Source organism: Sarcophilus harrisii, chromosome 5 (genome assembly GCF_902635505.1).
Source record: "Sarcophilus harrisii chromosome 5, mSarHar1.11, whole genome shotgun sequence".
Lineage (NCBI taxonomy): Eukaryota > Metazoa > Chordata > Mammalia > Dasyuromorphia > Dasyuridae > Sarcophilus > Sarcophilus harrisii.
Window position 1 is genome coordinate 8,410,346 of NC_045430.1, and position 21,636 is coordinate 8,431,981.

The 21,636-nt window shown below is 42.3% G+C and overlaps 1 protein-coding gene across 5 annotated transcripts in view; it reads right to left on the reverse strand.

Moving 5' to 3' along the window:
• Positions 1-21,636, reverse strand: part of SCUBE1 (signal peptide, CUB domain and EGF like domain containing 1) — a 216,090-nt gene that overhangs the window by 36,073 nt on the left and 158,381 nt on the right. For all 5 annotated transcript variants that reach the window (XM_031938459.1, XM_031938457.1, XM_031938456.1 and 2 more), the window contains 2 exons: positions 5,952-6,074; positions 806-922 (listed from right to left, as the gene is read on the reverse strand). In XM_031938459.1, coding sequence (XP_031794319.1) covers positions 806-922; positions 5,952-6,074 — 240 coding nt within the window. The remainder of the gene's footprint in view (positions 1-805; positions 923-5,951; positions 6,075-21,636) is intronic.

Here is a 21,636-nt window from a genome sequence, read left to right on the forward strand (position 1 = left end):
ATGGGGATTAAAATATTTGTTTGGTCTACTTTGTAAGATTGTTAGGAGGAAAGTACTTTGTAAATCTTAAAGTGCTACTTAAATGAGATATTATTATTATTATTATTGTTACTGTGCCCTTTTCCTTGCCCTCGAGTCCATATTCTTTACAATGCTGCAAGCTTTGAAACTATCACTTTCTCAATTAAAAGTCAAATATCTGTCTGAAAAAAAGATTCCTATCACAGAGACCTTAGATATAACCCAAAATATGAAACTAATGGTGGGTTTTTAGGGTTTGTTGTTGGCCAGTAAGGCAGTTGTTTTGTGTCCAGGAGCTTGTTTTGGGTCATTTCCTGGAGCCTTTCAAATCAATTTGTTCATCTACTTTTGGGTCTGGTCCTGCCACTCAAGTGCTCTTCCCTTTCCCTTTTTGCCCCCTTCCCTCAACACCTTGACTGACATTACTGTAAAGGATGCATTAAACACAACTGTTAGAATTGAAAGGGTACCTTACTTAGAACATAGAACATGGAACAGTAGACTTAGAAAGGGCTTTGGAATGGACAGTGTTGGAGCTGAAAGGAAATTTAGGGATTGTTTGGTCTAATATCTTCATTTTACAGATCAAGAGGCTGAGGCTCAGATAAAGGGAGTGATTTGCCCAATGTTAATTTAATTTCTAATTGTTTTTAATTTGTTCTCTGACATTATTCAATTGCAGTTTAATTTCTTTATCCCTTGAGGGATCGTTGCCCAGTTGCCTACTCTACTTCTGGAAGAATCAGGCCTCCCTCTACCCCCTAAAGAAGGAACGACTCCAAACCTCCACAGTGGGTCAGGCCATATAGAGTGTAGCCCCGGTGGCACAGGCACTCAAAGCTGCCCGGAGAGTTGATGCAGGTGTGGTCGCAGGTCCTCTCGAAGGAACACTCGTCTATGTCTGCAGGAGAAAGGGAGAAAGGTCAGAACTTTAGAATCATCTCAGAGTCAGTGGGATGGTCAGAGCCCCTGCTGGATGAGGCGCCTTCTCTTTCAGGCTTTCTTTGAAGGCTCCCAGTGATGAGGCAACCCAAGGCAACCCAAAACATTGTTGGACAGCTCTCTCAGGCAGTTTCCCCCTTCCATTGAGCTGAAATGTTCTTCCTTCTAACATTTCTCCATTGATCTAATTGTCCTTCATAGGACTTCTTAGATACTCAGGTTTTCATCAAGTCTCAGAGTAGGATGGGAATTAAGGTACCTGGTCTAACCTCTACTGAGCAGGAATCCTCTCATAGTTAAAGAGCCATCAAGCAACAAGTATTTATTAAACACCTACTGTATGCCAGCCACTGTGCTAAGTTCTGGGAATACAAATGAAAAATGAAAAAATCCCTGCCCTTTATGGAGCTTACATTCAAATTGGTGAGAAATCATGTACATGCATAAGCATATGCAGAATATGTACAAAATGAATACTGGGTAATTTTGGCAGGCATTGGTAGCTGGGGAGAGCAGGAAAAACTTCATGGTGGGGTTGGAGCTGAGTTTTTAAGGAAATGAGGGATTTCAGGAGGTAAAAATGAGGAAGGAAAGCCTTCCAGCATGAAGGATGGCCAATGCAAAGGGCTGGGGACAGGAGATGGGAGTTTGTTTAGGGGGCCAATAAGGTGAGACTGCAGACTTGCCCTTTATGGAGATCCCTTTGGCAACTGTGTGGATTGATTGGAGTAGTGAAAATGGCCAGCCAAAAAGATGCTGGCTTTAAAATCTCCTTGAAGAATTCCAGTGACAAGAGTCTTGGGCTGCATTGCTGAGCATCTCTCAGGGGGAAGCTCTGCCCAGCTGAAATCAGCTTTCTGTACCTCCCATCCTTCCCACCTTGCAATTCCTTCCCACTGGCTTGCACATAGTAGACACCTAAGTGTATTGAATAGGACCAGATGTTCAGAAATTCAGCCACTAGGTGTCAGTGCAGATTGTCAAAATCAGGCTGCTCATCCAACTTTGGATTTGGAATTGTCCAGATTTCAGACTACTTGCTATGATAATATGCAAAACTATAGATTTAGAACTGGAAAAGACCTTCACACACTTGCAGAACTGGAGAATTGGAAGGAGATGGTCGGTTTTAATTCATGTGCTAAAGGAACCTCTGCTCTATCAACACACCTGACATATGGTCCAGACTCTCCTTAAGGAGGATGATCCATTCCTCTGGAGGGTAATTCTACTTGTTGTCTAACAGCTCTCATTGTTCTAAAGTCTCTACTGACATCATATCTAAGGTTCCCTCTTTACAATTTCTTCCTACTGCTGCTGATTCTGCCATCTGGAGCCAAAGAGAACAAATTGAATCTCAACTCCATGTAGCATTTCTTCAAATACTTGAAGATAGTTTCCATAATCCTAACCCTTCTCTTCCCCAGGGCTAATTATGTCCAGATTCTTTATCAGATTTTCAATGATCCTTCACTGTCATGATAGTCTTTTTTTAGACACTAGTTTTTCTAGTTTTTAGTTTTATAAAGCCTTGGTACCCAGACCTGAAATATATGCTACAGATGCGGCCCGACAAAGGCTGAGCTCAGTGGGAATATTACCTCCATTTTCCTAAAAGTTCTGCCCATGATTTTATTAGCTTTTGTGCCAGTCACAGCCTACTGCTAACTCATCATATTGAGCTCTTGCTGGCCACCAAAACTCCCAGATCTTTTTCAGAACTACTGATGTCTATTCAGGCCTCCTCCTGTAAAGCTGTTTTTTTTTTTTGTACCTAAGTGTAAAAATTTAAAAGCCAATTTTAGCTTGAGTCAACAAACAAGACTATATTTTGCCCTAAAGTTATTGCTTGGTGATTCTTACCTAGTAGCTTGTCAAGATCCTTTTGGAACCTGATTGCCATCTAGTGTATTAGCTTACCCCCTTCCCACTCCCCCTCCCCATACTCAAGCTTTTGTCATTTGCTAATTTGATGAGCATGACATCTGTTCATTTATCTGAGTCATCCATAAAAATGTCAAACAGCAACCTGGGACTAATCCTTGTGGCCTCCTGCCACAAAGACATAAAATCATTAAGGTCTGATTTTTGATTCTGGTCATCCCCATCAGCTCCGAATCCATCTGATTGTGTTGCTATCTAGTTCAATGTGGTCTGGGGCCACTAATTCCCATATAAGGATCCCTATGGCAGGTGTATATTGGCTTAATTGTCAAATGTCCTATTACCTGGTTTTATTGTATTTTTATTTATTTTGTTGAGTAGTTCCCAGTTTGTTAAGTATTCCTCAGTTTAATCTGGTTTGGGCCATACTCTGGAGTGTTGTAGACTGTGGCTGTTTGATGTGTCTCATCTGGTTCATATCTCTATATTTTATCCACAAGAATAGAATGAAATATTTGAATAAAAGTTTTGCTGAGATGTAAGTAAATTATAACTAAGGCTATATGTCTTACACATGTCTCTATTATCTATCTACCTAGCTACCCACATACTTACCTACCAAGCTAGCTATCTGTCTGTTTGTCTGTCTGCCTGTCTATCTATTTCTCCATCTGGAGCAAATTGAAAATCCTCAAGGAGAAGTGCCTTGCCCAGGGTTTTCCCTGGTGGTAAGAGGAAGAACCTATTCTTGGTACCATGCAAAATGCCATTTAAGACCATTATTGAGAAAGTTCCAGAATAGTGAGGGTTTTTTTTGAGTTCTGGTTATGACACTCTACCTCTGGGCCTCTGTTTCCCCAACTGTAAAAAGAAGGGGTTGGACTAGATGGTTTTTACAAGCCCCTTCACCTCTAAACGCTTTTGATTCTGTGAATCCAAAGACATACTGAGAGTGCAATGTCTAGATTTTGTTTTAAGGAAACGAGTAAGTTGATACTCCCCTGCTGCCACAAGCTGGCGCTCGTTAGCCATCAATGCCAGTTTGCCTGCTGTCCTGAGGCAGTCCAAGGCTGGAAGGAACCCCAGCTGACTGAATGTAGCCCCTTTTTGTTAAAGAGGAGATGTCAGAAAACAGCAGCTGGACAGGAACCTGATGCCTTCCACCAGAGAACAGCTGGGGGAGAGGGAGGTCAATCCAGACCCCTTCCTTGTGTGGAAGGCCGTGGGTTGGGCACAGGACAGTACCTGACCCTAAGGGGCTATTTCTAAGGAGCTGTCCAGCAAGGAGGATGTTCTAGGTGGTGTGGGTAGGGGATGAGATAGGGCAAGTAATCTCAAACAATTAAATTCAGTTCAATTCAGTAATGCTTATTAAGTGCTTACAGTTCACAGAGCTATGTAGTAATATTGTTATGGGATTTAACATATAACATAACATTTAAAAATAAAAAATTTTAAAGGAAAAAGATTCAAGGAATGAAGGATCTAAGAACTGGGACTTGAAGGAAGAGAAGAATTTCAATAGGTAGAGATGAAGAGGGAGTATATTCTAAGCATGGGGAGGGTTAGAATAATGCATATAAATAGGGTTTGGCAGAATGAAGTCAGAGAATAGCTAGGAGTCTAGTTTGGCTAGAACATAAGAGTAGATGAAATAATATAAAATGAGACTGGATGGAGATAGGATGAATCTAAATTGTGGAGGGCTTTGAACATTAGGAAGGATGAAATTGGTAAACAGCTGAAGGTCCCCATTCTTTAAGAGGATAACATCTCAGAATTGTTGACTAGTGGCTCCTTTTAACCCTGGACCCAGAATTTCTTGCCATTCTAGATGTTGGTGAAAATAATTCTTTCCATTTATTCATTGGATATCAAAGTTGTTTTTTTTCCCCCATAGGATTAAAGGAAAATAATGGTAAACCAAAAGCAACAGGATAAAGTAAAACATGAAAATGATGGATTTCTAGAGCATGAGAATCTTCCCATGTCAGTGATGTAAATGTCCGAGGAGCTTCCTAATGCCAGTTATACTTGAAAAAGAACATGAGCTGTAACAAATCTGATGACATATCTCCCTCCTAAGTCAGGGTTCTAATTGAGGAAGGACAAGATTAAAGTAGAGAGGGCCACTAGGAATTGTCAGTCAGCAGGACTCAGCTTGAGGAAATAATTGGAGGAATTGGAAAGGTTTAGCCTGGAGGTCTTTAAGCAGGGATGTGAGGGGAGAAATTCAAACTTTAGTACACCTCTAAGGTGCCGAGACTTTCTGCACTAAGCATTTTTGTAAGGACTAAAGGGGCCATGGTATGAAAAGAACTTTGTAAGATGTCCTAGGCTCTCAGTTATTATTCCTGAGGCAGTGAAAATGAATGGGGGTCTCCTGACAAACTTTAGACCTTCATATAACAACAAGGGACTCTATACTATGTAGGCTGACACATCAGATCACCCCCTGAGCCTGGAGCCAAGTGACAAGGACTTTTAAGTCACTTCTAAGCAGCTTATTGTAGTCACAACTGGAAATTAGATTAGGAGCCATGATAATTGCAGATCCGTAGGCCACCTTTAGAGGTTTGCCAAGAGCTTTCTACGTTCAGTCGGTTCTGATCCTTGTGCCAAATGGGGTGAATACTTGGGCCACCTTCTCAGGGATCTTTGACCTTCCTTGTTCAAGTCCCTCAAAGGTGAAGAAGTAGCGAGGGCCAGGGGGCCTCAGATCCCAGAGGCACAAAGCCACAGAACTGCTGTAAAACCAGAGGCTGCCCTCCACGCCCAGGGGTCTCAGCCCTCCTTGCAGCTGTGGCCCCTTGCGGCCTGCACCTTTCAGGCAGAAGCTGCCTCCGCTATTCACTCAGGCTGTGATCTTGGCCAAGCCATTGCTTTTCTCTTGCTCTGAGTTTTGTCCTTTGAAGAGAGGGGCTGGATTAGATGATCTGGAAAGCCCTCTCTTATACCAAAGCTAGGGGCCTCTAGGGTCTTTTCTTTTTGATTCATTACCATGCAGAGCCACCCCCAACAACATAGAGTGCCTTAATTCTCTCTTCAGGACTGCCAGTATATGGGGGAACAGATAATAGAAGGGGGACTTTAGGAAGAATTACCTTGACAAGTCCGTTCATCTGTTAGTAGCTTATAGCCCTTCTGGCAGCTGCATTCAAAGCTTCCCACCGTGTTCCTACAGAAATGGTCACAGCCTCCGCTGTTCACCAAGCACTCATCAATGTCTGCAGGGGACAAAGAAGAAAAGTCAATCTATGGGAAAAACCAACACAGGGCCAGCTCGATGGCGCAGGGAATAGAGCATTGGCTCTGGAGTCAGGAGGACCTGAGGGCAAATCTAGCCTCAGACACTTAACACTTCCTGCCTGTGTGACCCTGGGCAAGTCACTTAACCCCAATTGCCTCAGCAAAAAAAAAAAAAACAAAAAAAAAAAACAAAAAAAAACTTAAAAAACAAACAAAAAACCCAACAATAACAACAACAACAACAACAACAACAACAAAACAGACATGTATGAAATGTGCCTCCCCCCTGGCTTCAGCCCTCCAGCCTCACAAGATGAAGTATAATCCTTGCGTTTCATGGATGAGTCCCAGAGGTGCAGAACAGAAACCACACTTTGTGGCCCTCTCTGATTTCTCCAGAATCAGTGACTTGGGAACAAGTGATTGTGAGTTCCAGAGTTAGTGGGTGACCTTTTCTGAGGCAAAGTAGTACGATAGTGGGAAGTATATTTGTCTAAGATTCCCAAGACCTGGGTTCTAGTCTCAGGCAGGACCAGGAACTGTGGATTTTCTGTCTAATATAATATAATAAAAAGTGGCAAATGTTTGCAAGAGCTCCTTGCTTTGCCACTCCAGGCAGCTCCAGGAAACAGCACGGCTCCAGTTAATTTTCTGAAGTTCCAGAAGGGGATGGTGATGTTGGCCAACCTTTCTCATCACACTGGCACTCAGTGCCTTCCCAACTTTCTAGGAGGACGTTCTCTGAACCTCACTTGGAGAGCCAAGGCTGCAGATACGTTCTCTGAATAAAAGTCAGCCCCTCTCCATTTTATGGCCACCCCCTTTCTGTGGTTTTAGTTTGGCCCCCTTCTCTCTGCAGTATCTTTTTCTGTTGGGTGTGTTTGTTGGAGGGGGGTCGCTCAGAATCAAAGAATGTCAAAGCTGAAAGCAGATGTAGAGCCTATCACTTCCCATGATTATAGAGAGTAAGAAACTGAGGTTCTGAGAATGGGATGGGCTGGCTACGGTTACTCTACCAGCATGTAGCAAAGCAAAAAGTGAGCCCAGGGTTTCTAGCTCAAAATCTTCAGAATTTTTTCTATCTTTTGTGTCTTCCTGCACTGGAAGTTGAAGACCCCAGACACTGTAGAAGCAATTTAGATAAATTTTTTTTCTTAATTCATTCATCAAATTGTTGCTGAATTACAAGTATGTACACAGGATATGTTCAGCCTACACTACCTTGTGAAGTTAATTAGACTTGATATCAAATATCTCCAGGTAGGAATAAGATGAGAAACACTCTGATGGAGGGGTGCTAGTCCGATAATCAGGAGACCCAAGTTTCAGTACTTTCAATTTGTGCTACTGGCTTCATAACTTTAATCACAATGCAGAATTCAGTCTAGAAATGCAGTCTTAGCCTTTTGTGGCTGTCAGACATGGAACAGCTCTTTATCATGGATCAAATTATGTCTCATTTAGCATTTATGCCCAAGGTACTGTGTTGTAGATCCCTGTCCTCAAGAAACTTGCAGCATAGGGAGAAAAGATACAGACTGAAAAAGAGAGTAATAGAAGATCTTATAACAAGGTCCAAAAAGGTGAAATAGAAAATGAGAACCAGAGGGGAAGTAAGAAAAGGAATTAGGGAGAGTAGAGAGGAAAGGAAGTAAGGAAAGAAAGGGAGAGAGACAGAGAGGTAAAGAGAGAAACAGGAAGAAAGAGAAAGAGAAAGGCTGAAATAAAGCAACACATACAGAAGAGACATACAGAGATAAGGCAAAAAGAGAGGGGGGAAGAGGGAGGAGAGTCAGAAAGACAAACATAGAGAGACAGAGAGGGAGGGAGAGAAGGAAAAAGAGAGAAAGAGACAAAGACATAGAAAAAGAGAGGGGAGAGAGAGACAGAGACAGAGAGACAGAGACAGACAGACAGACAGAGAGACAGAGAGAGAGAGAAAGAGACAGAAAGAGACAGAAAGAGAGAGAGAGAGAGAGAGAGAGAGAGAGAGAGAGAGAACACGAACACGAACACATTAAGTTTAGGGAAGACTTCACCTGCTGAATTCCCATCCTGCTTTTAAAGTTCAGATCAAAAGCCCTTCTTCAGAAGGCTTTCTCCATCATCTCATCACCAGATCACTAATGACCTCTCCTCTCAGATTCCACATGACACATTGCATGTTTTAATATACTTATATTGTGAATTATAACTCAGAATTAGTGTGCTAGAATGTGAATTCTGGAGAGGAAGGGACTGTGTCATAAACAGCATTCTGCACACAGGAGTTACTGCTAATGCCCATCTCTTCAGGCTCTTTAATCCCTGTCTGACTTCTCTGCACTGTCCACTGATTTTGACCTGAACCTTGCCCTGTGGCCACATCTCTCACACTCATTTTCTCCTCTGCACTCACCTAATCACCTCTCACCTGGATAACCCCTCCAGGGTTACACACTAGTATGTGCTGGGGTAGAATTTAAAGCCAGATTTTCTTTACTCCTGTTCCTTACGCTATCCAGTAGTCACATTGCCTCTGGTTGAGGATTTTGAAGAATGGGATTTCTGTACAATTTGGGCTGAAGGATCTAAGAGGTCTCTTCCAACTCTGTTTGTGAACCTCTCTTTTCTCATTTGTGGAGCAGAAATAACAGTACTTGTTAAGTAGGTTTGTTGGAAGGATCCAATAAGATGATATTGAAATGATTTAGAACCATAAAATGTTGCATAAGCTGCTATTATCTTTTCTGTTATGGTTTGTTATATTTTTGGGTTCTACTCTTTAGTCAACAAGGTCCTTTCAGCCAAATCCTGGGATATCTGCGTTGGGATTTCTTTTTGAAACTTGGATCTTCTGAAATGTACAGGATGCAACCACTAACTGTGAAAACATTTGGAACAACCCAGAGTCCTGAACCACCTTCCTCTGTGTTTCTTTCCATTGGCTGTGACAGCACTGATAGGGAGGAGGAAAATGATTTCTCTCAGTGGAGAAGATCGAGAATGGGACAGTTCAAAGGAAAACACTCGGCCTCCTGCCTTCTGGGGCTACAATTGGTTGGCTTAAATTCCATTCTCTCCCCAACTTCCCCAATTATTTTTCTTTCCATTGCTATAAATATTGTTCTGTAGGAGGCATGTAAAATAGCCAATCATTCTTCTTGGAGGAAAAGGAGAAGGGAAGGTGAGGGTGAAAGGAGGCACCCCAGTTTGCATGATTTAACCATAGAGTTTCAGGGCTGGAAGGAACTTAAGGGGTCATGTAGTCCAATCCTCTCCTTTCATGGAGGAGGAAACTAAGACCCAGAGTTCCTTGGTGCCTCCACCATCATCAGATGAATGATGAGAGACCTGGGACTAGCACCCAAGTGGGTGACAACAAATCTAGTTCTCTTTTTACTGCATCCTGTTTATTCTTCCATCTTTTTGTACAGCCAAGGGATATCTCTGCCCAGAATTTCCCAAAGCAGAGCCATGAAAGAGACTGTTATGGTCTCACAGGGACCCCAGAGGTTTTCTAGATGAGCCCATCTTTGAGCAAGAATCACCCTGATGCATTCCTCAGTTATCTCCTGGGACATCTCATTCCATTCTTATTTTAGGACATAATTCCTTAAATTTAACCAACATCTGCCACTCTGAAACTTCTTCTATTGCTCTTCATTCTGTAATCTGGGAGTAAAATCCAGTCTCTCTCCTAGAAGAAAGCCCTTCAGACCACTGGAGACACTGAGCATGTCTTCCCAGTGCAGCCCTGGTTTGATGCCGTCCTGGCGGTCCTCCTCGCGACCATGAGAGGCCAGTGGGATTGTTATCTAGGACTGTGGCCATGGATTTCTAGAGACTGGGCTTCCTCACAGACTGGCTTTATGAGGGTGGGCCCACAATGTTAGCGTCACGCTGAAATAGGGGCTCTCTTCTGTGATGGTGACAAGTCATCTGTCCTGTCTGAGTGAACGTCATTGGGGTCACTCTCCAAGGCACGCAAATGTCCACAGACCCCATCAGACGCAGAGAGCGGACGTGGCATCCTGGTTCCACACAAGGGGAAGCGGGCTTGGTGAGACGGTGTAATGTCGGAGCCACGTGGATCGTCCGAGCCAGGACCTGAACCAGGGCTGCCGGTTCGAGGCCCAGGGTCCCTCCTTCTGTTTGCTGCTTCCCAGAACTCATTCCTTTCTGAGGCAAACCAGCCCATTATCAGATAGCTCTAGTCGTGATCACGTTGTTGTCATGTGCATGTGTTTTGCTGAGTCAAAATCTGATTACTTGAAACTTAGAGACTCAGAATTAAGAGCTGGAAGGGGCATCTAGCTTTTGCAGCATTTCTGGGTTTCAAAAGCATTTTCCTCACAGCCATTAGGTGAGGGGGGTAACGTACCTCATAACCCCGCATTCTAGGTAAGAAAATATTCTTAGGGACATAAAATGGTTTGCCCACAGTTGTGCAGCTAATAAACCTCAGCTTGGCCTTGAATTCTGATTCCTATACTCTTGTAAACCAGGACTTGTTCCCTTAAAATATGCTGTGTTTCAACAGCTAAAAATCTTTCAGTGAGTTCCCAGGAATTAACTTCCTTTGGAAGCAGCCCATCTGGGAGTGCCAGAGCGCACAGAGCATTGGGCCTAGCATGAGGAAAATCCAAGTTCAAATCCAGTCTCAGATGCTTACTAATAGTGCAACCCTGGGCAACTTAACCCTGCTTGCCTCGGTTTCTCCAACTGTACAAGATAATAATGAGCTCTACCCTGAAGGGTTGTTGGGAGAATTAAATGAGATAAAAGTTGCAAAGGACTTAGTGCCTGGCACATAGCAGGCCCTATATGAATGCTTATTCTTTTTGTTTCCGTAATTATTAGGAAATCCTTTCTTATATTGAGCCAAAACTAACCCCTCTGTAACTTGAAGACAATCATAGACTCCTAGAGTCTCAGATTGTAAAGAACTTTCAGAGGTCATCTAGTGCAGTATCTCCACTAACTTGCAGGTATCACTGGTATAATATCCTTGACCCAGATGCCCCAGAATGGGTGCAGAAAATAATAGGAATCGGCCACTTTTCCCTCCCAAGCTAAGGTGAAAATAGACCTGTGACAGGTTGTCCAGTTTTCTGATCCCCCTTCTGAAAACCTAAACCAGGAACAGCTGGGCTGGAACAAGTTAGGCAGGCAGAATTGAGCCTGAGTTCAGGTTTCATCACAACTTGCTTCTGTCTTGGTACATGCTATGTAGGGGTAATAGAACACCCCAAGACTCAATCCAGAGTCCAAAGAAACTTCTTTGGAAAGCCCCGCCCCTGTTCATTCCCTGTTGTAGGAGTAAAGAGTGATACAAGTGAAGGAGTCCCTGGGGTGTAGTGGGAAAGATTCCTGGCCATGAAGGCAGAAAAGTCTGGTCCTTCTACTGGAACCCTCCTAACCTGGGTGACTGAGGTCACACTTCCACCTCTTAAAGTTTCAATTACCCTATTGGTTATATGAGGGGTTGGATGTCATGGTTTCTAAGACTCCTTTCTAATCTGACAATGATGATTCTGAAACCGAAGACCAACACTGAGTGCCATTATCTCAGGCTTCCCAGACTTAAGCATTTGCCCTGGCAGCCGCTTTACTAATTCATGCCAAAGGCTCTCTGTATGTCAACTAGTTGGCTACTAGTTTGTTGTACAGGCAACCAGTACAATGCTTGGCACAAAATAAGCACTGAATAAATGCATTTCCTTCATTCACCTATTCATTCATTTACACACTCATTCCAAATGATAGTCTGTCTCTACAAGCCACTAAGTCACTCACAAGTAGCATCTTTCCTATCCAATGCAACTAGGATAAGAAGGGGAGGTTATCAGTTGGGGGAAAACAATTTTTGCATCAAATATCCCATGAAAGTCTGAAAAACAACATATTTAGGTAATTAATGCATCTATAACGTCAAGAATATTTTCCATTGGATACGAGATCAAAGGATATGAACAAACTCTCAGAAGAATTACAAAATATTAACAACCATATAAAAGACTGCTACAAATCACTAGTAATAAGAGAAATGTATATGAAAACAACTCTCAATTTTTACCTTGCACCTACTAGGCAAATAGGCAAACATGCCAAAAGATGGAAAAGATCAATGTTGGATAGGACAGGCAGGCACACTAATACACTGTGGTGGAATTATGATTTAGTACAAATTTTTTGGAAAGCAATTTAGAATTATGCTAGAAACAGATTAAAATACCCATATCCTTCGCTTCAGAGATCATACTGTGAGGCATGTATTCCAAGGAATTCAAAGACAAAAATAAAATCCTATATATATACCAAAATTCTAATGCTTCTTGTTGTAGAAAATAACTGGATTTATAGCAAGTGTTCATTGATTGGGAATGGCTACACCAATTGTGGTACATGAATATATTAGAATATTATTTAGACATAAGAAAGAATGAATTTGAAGGATCTAGGGAAGCTTGGGAAGACAGTAATCTATGCACAGTGCAGAAAGGAGATTCAGGAAAACAGACAGAGATGATGATCACAACAATGTCAATGGAAAGAACTAAAAGCCAAAAGAGAGCATGATATTCATTATAATGACCAAGATCAATCCTGGAGAAGAATTGAAAAAAGATACCTTCTCCTCTCCCTTTGCAAAAGTGAAGGGAACACGAGCATGAAATCTTCCATAGAAGGCAATTTTTTGTAGGGTTGTTTTATTCCCTTTCTATTTTTAGTTTTTATTACAAAGGGTGGTTTTGGGGAGGGTGCTGTCATTAGAAATTAAGGTGATAGAAAAACCGAAGGTATCCTCAACCATTTTTAAAATTAAAAAAAGGAGAAGGATGAGTGAGATGATTTCCTCTTCTTCCTCCTCCTCTTCCTTCTTCTTTTTCTTCCCTCCCTCTCTCCCCCCTCTCTTTTCCTGTCAGTTGTGTAACCTTCATGACAAATACACATACTCCATAAAAACAAATTCCCGCATTGACCACCTCCAAAAATGTATGTCTCTTTTTGTATTTTGAGTGCACTTCTCTGACAAAGTATGTGATATTTCATCTTTAGTCTTTTTGTGTTTGTTTCCTAACATAGATCAGAGGTCTAAGATTAGAGTTATTTTTTTCTACATAATATTTTTGTCTTTCTGTAGATTGTTTTCCTAGTTCTACTCCATTTCTCTCCATCAGTTCATAGAGCTCTTTCCAGTTTTCTTTCAATCTATCCATTTCATCATTTCTTATTGCACAACAATATTCTGTTCTATTCATATTTATATTGGTTTAATCATTCTCAAGTAGATAGGCAGCCCTTTAAGTTCTAGAATTGTATTCTTATTTTTGGCTACAAAGAAAATAACTATTTATATATAACATCTAATATTATATAATTATATACACACATATGTGTGTATATATGTATATGTATATACACAATTTCCATAAATATAATTTCTGCCTCTGAAATTCAGCCTTCCTGAGTCATATGGAAATTCTCTATCTCTTTGTTCTCACACTGCTTTGCACTACTCTTATTATTCTCATGGTTTCTGCTGCTACTGCTCCCCTAAACCGTTTTGAGTTTTGTTATGATTATACTTAAAAATCTTGATGATTTGCACTTGAGAAATGGCATAAAAGACACATGCATTAATAATAACTGACATGCATCCTGCCATCTAGGGGAGGGGGTGGGGGGGTAAGAGGTGAAAAATTGGAACAAGAGGTTTGGCAATTGTTAATGCTGTAAAGTTACCCATGTATATGTCCTGTAAATAAAAGGCTATTAAATAAAAAAAATAATAACTGACATGCAGATAATTATTTATGTAAAGTTAGCAAGTAGCAGGAGTAGTCATGAACCCGGATCTTTAAGATCCCAAGCTCCCCTGGGCTGTCTCATTACTCAACCATGCTGCTTTGTTGTCAAAAACCAGAAAAGGAGGGGGATTGTTTCCTGTTGTAGGAGTGAAGGATAACAACAGATGGGCAGACGAAGTGCTTCCTAGTACCCATGAAATATTAAGAGAACAAGAGAAAAGTCTCCAATGCATTATGGGAAGACCCATAGGCAAATCACACAAGCCATAGAGAGGTTTTGATCTGCATTCCGTGAGGGCTTGTTCACACAAATGAGATTGTTGATCCATTGAAACATCACAGAATAATAATGAAAAGCCAGGTTGGTTTTGTAAGGGGACTGGTATGTTCCCAGTGGTTATTGATGGGTGACCTTGTTTTAGGAAATTTGTTCCCTGGAAATTCAGGTGTGGCAGATTAACATCTGTGGCTTGGGCTTAATTAGGAAATTGTGAAGATAACAGAAGAAAGATAAGGCAGAGAACGACACAGTAAGGACCTGCCTCCACCTGTCTGAGTCTAGGTCTACTCCAAGAATGCCCTGCAAAGCCAGGAACATTGAATATCCAAGGAGCCTTAGAAACAAGAGATCAGAAGATTCATTTGCTCCATTCTTATCTGTCAAAGTTAACAGAAGTTGGGCAAAATTAGGGAATGGTCAGTGTGACTGCCCTGTCCAATTCCTTTAAGGTGACCCCCAGAACTCCTCTTTTTCGCAGGATTAAAACCTCATCTGGACCAAGCTGGAGTAATAACATTTCACTTGGGTAACTGACTTATCCAAGAGTGTGTTCAATCCCTCCCGGTCCATCTTTCCTTTCAACCAGGTCTTAGCCTTGTCCAAAATCTCAGCTATGCATCACCTCCAGCACTTATAATGATGATAACAGTCCATCTGGGAGGGATTGTTTACATTAGACAGCAGAACTGGGGTTCCATAAGATCTTGCTAGGCTGGAACTCTGGGACAAACCTAAAAGATTAAACTGAATAGGAGAGACTGTAAATTCCAAAATGAGATCACAGGACGAGAGCCGAGAAGAATCCTACATCAGGATAAAAAGCTAGAAGAGGGCTCTGACATTGGTTTAATGCAGCCCTTCATTACACCGATGAGAGAAGTTGGAGGACAAAACGAAGAGAGCAAAGAGCCCACAGCCATGTACAGCAAGAAGGGATGCGATTCACCAACAAATTCACTTGAGAGAGATTTTAGTGACCTACAGCTTCAATATGCTGCAACAATTTGTTGTGGTAAAGTCCACCACATAAGAGACAGAGTGTAGGGGAAATTCTTGTTCAGGTGGGAATGTATTCTTTCCACTGAGATCTCCAAATTCAGAGACTAAAATTTTGTCTTCTTCCTTTGAATCTCTCCTCAGGGAGGATCTAGCCCAATGAAGACCACTGTGCGTGTGTGTGTGTGTGTGTGCACATGTGTATGTGTTCAGTCTCTGAGATTCTCTAATTCTCCCCTCTCTAGTTCATCTTTCACACAATTACAAAGTCAGCAAACATTTAAGTGCTTCTTTTGTTCCAGGAATCATGCTAAGAGCTGGGGATACAAAGAAAAACAAAAGCAGTCCTTACCCTCTGGGAGCTCTCAATCTAATAAAGGAGACAAGAAAAAAAAACTAAACTATGTAAAAACAAGATGCATCCAGGATAAATGGGAGACAATCACAGGGAAATGCACTAGCAAGATGGAGAAAGGCTTCCTGCTGAAAATGGGATTTTCATTGAGATTTGAAAGAATCCAAGAAATCCAGAGATGAGACTGAAGAAGGAAAAAATTCATAGCTACCATGATAAAATCCTCTATTCCTCCTGAAATTTACTTCTATTACCTACAAACAAAAATAAGCAAACCCCAAATCTAATATTTAGGCTAATTTTCTATGAAAATTCTTGGATATGAATTGTGAATTTTCTTTATGAGTCATGTTTCTCTCTCTCTCTCTCTCTCTCTCTCTCTCTCTCTCTCTCTCTCTCTCTCTCTCTCTCTTCCTCCTTTCTTCCCTCCCTCTTCTCTCTCTATCTCACAAAAGTCACGTTCTGACTCTACATCTTGTCCTATCAGTGACCGACCTTGACATTTTGGCTCTGGCCAGTTCCTGCCAAGCTGGACAGGCCTTGAGTACCGGCCTAGTGACAGACTTTTGAAGATCATTCCAGCCAAGTACAGAAAGACACCTCCCTGGACGACTGGTCACTAAGTAGTGCACTCCTTGGTCATGAAAACCCATGTGAACCAGATGCAAATATCTCTCCCTGGACAGTCATCAAGAGCAAACGTTGCCTTTGACGTCTGTGATGATGATGGAGCATCAAGAAGGAGGGTCCAAAGATCCCACATCTTGCAGCCTACAAACACTAACAACTCTTACTGCTTGCCATGTCTGATCCTTGCTCAGGGACTTAATTAATATGCTTCTGGCGGAATGGAAGCTTGTCTCATGGTAGATGATGGGAAAACACAAAGGCATTGTCACTTGGGGTGAAGTTGCTGGAGTGATCTGCGCCTTCCTCTGCCCAAATGACACAAGGCATGACCTTATGGCACGTCCTGCTGTCTGACTTACAGTCGTCACAATGAGGACTGGTGATGGTGACTGCAGCTTCTGGTCAGATCCCAAAGCATCCAGGGAGTCTTGTGGTGGCCCCAGCAAGAGAGAAGTGAGGGCGGATACCTAAAAGAGGTGAATTCAGTGCAAAGTTGGCCACACAAATGGACGGATCATAGGGTCTTTGGCTTAGGCTGAAGGGACTCACCCCCTTTTTCATAGATGAGGGATCTGAGGTCCATGAAAGTGACTCAGGCAGAGTGCATTAGATATGGATGTGAACCTTTGTCTTCAAAGCCGCAGCTCTGCCACTTTGGCATCAGGAAATGGAAGGGGCCGAGGGTGCCGGGCTGTTCAGAAGCTGCAGGACATAAAGACTGTCTTCAAGAAGTGTTCGAAGGAGCTGAGCTTGGTGAGCACTAGACCTCCCTAAGCACCCAGAAAATGCCCAGAGTGTGAGATGGAAAATCCTGCTTGGGTCATGGCCAGGAGACCAGGGTCATTGGGTTAAGAATACGAGTCAGAGAATAAGGTATAAGAAGACTGGAAAGGGAGGAGGGGGCCAGCTATATCTAAGCTCTTCTTTCCCTCAATCTTTCCCCCAGGTCTTCAGCTTTAGAAGAGTGCCACGAATTTCTAGTCTAATTAGTCAGAAAGAAATCTTGCCAAGTCCAGTTATGAAGGCAGGAGGTTCACGGTCTGGTTTTTCTGATCTTAGGCTGCTAACCTAATTCCCGCAGCTATATGAATGGGGGGGGGATTGGGTCAAAAGTCCGATGAATCTTTTTGCTTTACCTGGGATTTTGCCTTGCTTCTGAAAGTTCCCAGGACACCCTTCCTCATCATTCTCCATCAGCCTGGGAAACCTAGGCAGAGGCATCAGTGCTCAGTATGGGAGAATCCCAGATATGGCTAACTGGGTAGCCATGGCAATGAGACAGCCCCATGGAAGTATGTTTGCATAAACCCCAGCCAATCCCGGGACCCAAATGGATCAAGGTTTGGGCTTAGCCTGATGGCAGAAGGGCAGGGCAGTTAATAAAATGCTGATGCTTGGAAGGCAAAAGACCCAGAGGTGGGGGCAGGGAAGGGCAGAAGGGAGAAAGAAGGCAAAGGGGTGTCTGACAGAATAATCTTCTGGCTGTCTCTGCTGACTTCTGACTAGATGCAGCCTAGTGGAGGAGGAAGTAATGAAAGAAAAATGAGCCTTCACTTTCTGGCTCAATCACTTCCTAGCTGGTAAGTGCTCTGAGTCTGTTTCCTCATTTATTAAGTTGGCATAATAATGCCAACCTTACAGGAAGGGCTAGAGAAATGCTTTGTAAACCAGAAATATTATTATTAGGGGTGATCCACAAACACACCATGTGCTCACCCAGCTTATTCCCTAAACTTGGGTCCAGGTGACTTTTAACTATTTCCAAAAATCAAATCCACTCTTCAATGATGAAGATTTGTTCCCAGTGTTGCAATTCCCCAAACTTGTCCTTCAAAGCTCTCTCTATTCTGGATCTTGCTGACTTTTCCAACCTTGTTTTAGTGCTCTCTTTCCAGAACATCATGAATAGTGAAAGAGGATCATTATTTGTTCCTCAATCTTGTTTTATGATCTCCGGCTTCTGTCCATTCACAAAGATCGTTCCCTTCCCTGGTCTCCACTTCTATTTCATCTCTACCTATAGAAATCTCCTTTCTCTTTTAGGATTCTGCTCAGATGTCCCTTCTCCACAAAGGCTTTCCTGACCTTCCAAACTGAAAGCACACTTTCCTTCTTCAGATTTACTGGGATACTTTGTCTGGATCTCTTTTTTGCCCTGATCCATTCTATCTTCATGTTACTTAATCTCTACATGTGTCCTATTAAACTGTGATCTCCTAGAGCTGAGAGTTTTTCCATCTTTGTAGCTCTCTCAGCCATTCAGCACATGTTTAATAAGTGTTCCTGGGGTTTAATAACTGGAATTGAAGAGAATGAAACATCTGAAGATAGTTTCCTAAGCAAAATGCTCTCAAGGTCTCAGCAGTTGTTCATTTGAAGGGGACATAATCATTAGAATTAAAAAAAACCCTCTGAACTTCTTACCTTCCCCCTCCACTGTCTCTTGCTTTAAAGTCACCCCCAAATAGGTCCTATTTATTCCTCACTGTGGGAATGGGAAGGGAAGGAACTGGAATTTACCCTCTGATAGTTAACGAAAGATTATTTTGGAAAAGGCTATTAACTATCTATATAGAGCAGAAAACTATTCTTTTGCCACTATTAGTGACTTGCCTGAAATAATAATGATATTGAACATTGTGTAATAATAACGATATGTGGGCTTAATATTTGGGCCTCCCAGCAGCCCTTTGAGCTTGGGAATGCTAGAATTATAAGCCTTCTTTGACAGGTGAAGTTAAAGCTCACAAGAGATTCTGGAACTAATTGGTGTGCAGGGGTGGGTTTTGTACTCTGATTGATTTCAGGCCCCATCTCCTTCTGCTGTTCCACATTGCCTCTATTTGATGATAGTCAGGGAGATGAAATCTTCAGGGTCTGGGCTCTGCTTTTAAAATATTTTGAGTTCTAGAGCATTATGCTGCCTCAGTCAGGAACAAACATTATCCTTGGTCCACACTGCAGTTCTAGAGCAGCTTTAGTCATCAGTATGACTTTGTTAGAGGCTTAGTGCATACCAAGATTTGTGAGTGACAAATAAAAGAAAGTGGGATCCTTGACTGACAGTCTCATTCAATAGGAAAACTCTATTTGGAGATAAATGTGAAAAAATGGAAGGATTTAACAAAAGTTATGCTTATTTGGGAAAAGTTAATATTTAATTTAATCTTTTCATCCCCTTTGGACAAAGCATCCATTTGTCCTTTGACGTGTCCGACCCGGCCAGTAAAATACAAAGTCCTTGAAGGTGATAGTTGTTTCAATTCTGTGGCTCCAGCACTGGGCATAATCAGCACAGACACAACAGGATCACAGCCCCAGCCGCATTGGGTTCTGTTCCCTTCTGTCCATGCTTGTGCATGTTTTAATTATATTGGGCTAAAAGAACCCTCAGTGGGGCAATCTTGAATTTGTCCTGAATGGATCAGAAATGATCCAGGGGCTGCACTGTGCAGAGAAAGGCCTTGGGCAAGTTGAGAGGACACTCCATGAAGGACTAAAGAGACATGGAGTAACTAGAGTCAGTGGGAGGAGGGTAGGAAACCGTGGTGGGCAGGGCCAGTGTGGAACAGAGCAGAGACTTGGTGCCTATTAAGGTGCTGAGAAAGGAAACGAGGAGGAATAAAAGGCAGTGGACTGTTCTGAGGCCTGTGCTTTATTTTAGAGCCTTCTCTCATGTGGGAGGATGAAAGGACAGACTCTCTGGGGAGAGGAGCTGAGTGGCTTCAAGCCAGGAGGAACAGACTGGCACAGAGCAACTGAAGGAAGTCGTTTACCATTCCAGAACCTCAAGTAATCTTCTTAAGACTGAATGGAAGTTGCTTTAAGAGAAAGCCTCTGACTTTCTGTGGCCACATTTCTTGGCTAAGATGCTGAAGTTTTTAGAGCAGGTGCTGATCTGCAAGAGACTCTCTCCCCAGGAGTTTCCTACACCAGTGAAATTACACACCTTACCTATCCCATCCTACTCCCAAGTATGGGGACGTGAAAAGATACTTGAATTTGGGACCTAAAGATCTGAGTTCCAGTTCTGGCTGTGTCATTTACTGGCTGTGAGATAACATACCACCCTCATCTGTCTGATAAGGCCTTGGATGCCCCTTCTAGTTCTAGATCTTGTGTTCTCCCTTTGATCTAGAACCCTAAGAACTACCTAAAACCCAAATCATCAGTCTCTTCTCTGTCCTTCTTATTCTGAATGCTTACCCTCATCATCCTAAGGGCCTTCTGACTCAACAAAATACAAAATCAACTCATGTTTAGTGTGTTTGTGCTTTGAAAATTGTTCACCCCTGTATGGTACAGGTGGTAACTATTAATAAGAATATTTTGTGGACCAGGATAACACCATTCCCCAAGTGTTCAGGGAAAACAGCTATTTCATGTGTGGGTATGTGTGTGTACATGGATCTTCATAATTTCATCATCCATCAAAGCTGGAGATATAAAGACACAAATGAAACGGCTCTCCCTTAAGTAACTTACATTCATTTAGGAGAAAACAACAAAAGAATATAGGTATAGATACAAAATACAGAATGTCCCAAAAGTCTTGGTACAAGGCTTAAACTTATTAACCCTTAAAATTGCACCAAGACTTTTGGGACAACCTCTATATTCCAAGCATATAGGGTACAGAGGAATTGGGAGAGGGTTAGGGAGAGTCACATGAAGGAGACAGCTTTGAGGGACCGGGGGAATTCTAAGAGACAGAGATGAAGAGAAAATCTTTTTGGAATGGGGGAAATTTATGGAACACCCAAAGATAGAATGTTATATATGGGGATTGCCTGGATTGTAGTTTCTGTAAAAGGGAAATAAATGCACGGGTGGCTAAGAGAAGTGAGCACTGCCTTAGATAGGGCTCGAAACATCCTGGAACAACAGAGTCAGAAACTTCTCGAGCAGAGGCGTGAACTTGTTGACGTGTGCCCTGGAACACCATCTCAGCTGCTCTGTGTAGTCCATATTGGAGAGAATTAGCAGACTGTCATAGTTAGATCTGACTTGAAGTGATGAATCCTGATCTAGAAGGGATGGATGTCAGGAAGGGAGGATTGGTGAGACTTGCCATTCAATTGGATCCCATCTAAGAGCATAAGGGGGTTTCTTGGGCAGAGCACTGGGTAATGAGGATGCAAAGACAAGAAAGGTCCCTTGTCTCCCATTGGGAGGAGAAACACAGCCTATAAGCAGAGAAGCATCTGTACGTGAAGCAACCTCTGTGTGCTGATTCGCAGAGGAGGGAGAGATCCTGACAACGAGAGGGGCTCAGGACAAGTGGCTTTTCCCTAAGATGAAGTGTGTGAGCTAAGCCTTGAAGGAAGCTGGTGAGGGACCATAGAACATAGACTGTCAAAACAAGGAAGACTCATCTTAGAGCCTAAACTGTGAGAATTAGAATCGGCCCTAGAACATGGATAGGTAGAACTTGAAAAATCTTAGGATTTAAAGCACAGTCCGATTGCTCCAAGAAAGCTCAAGAC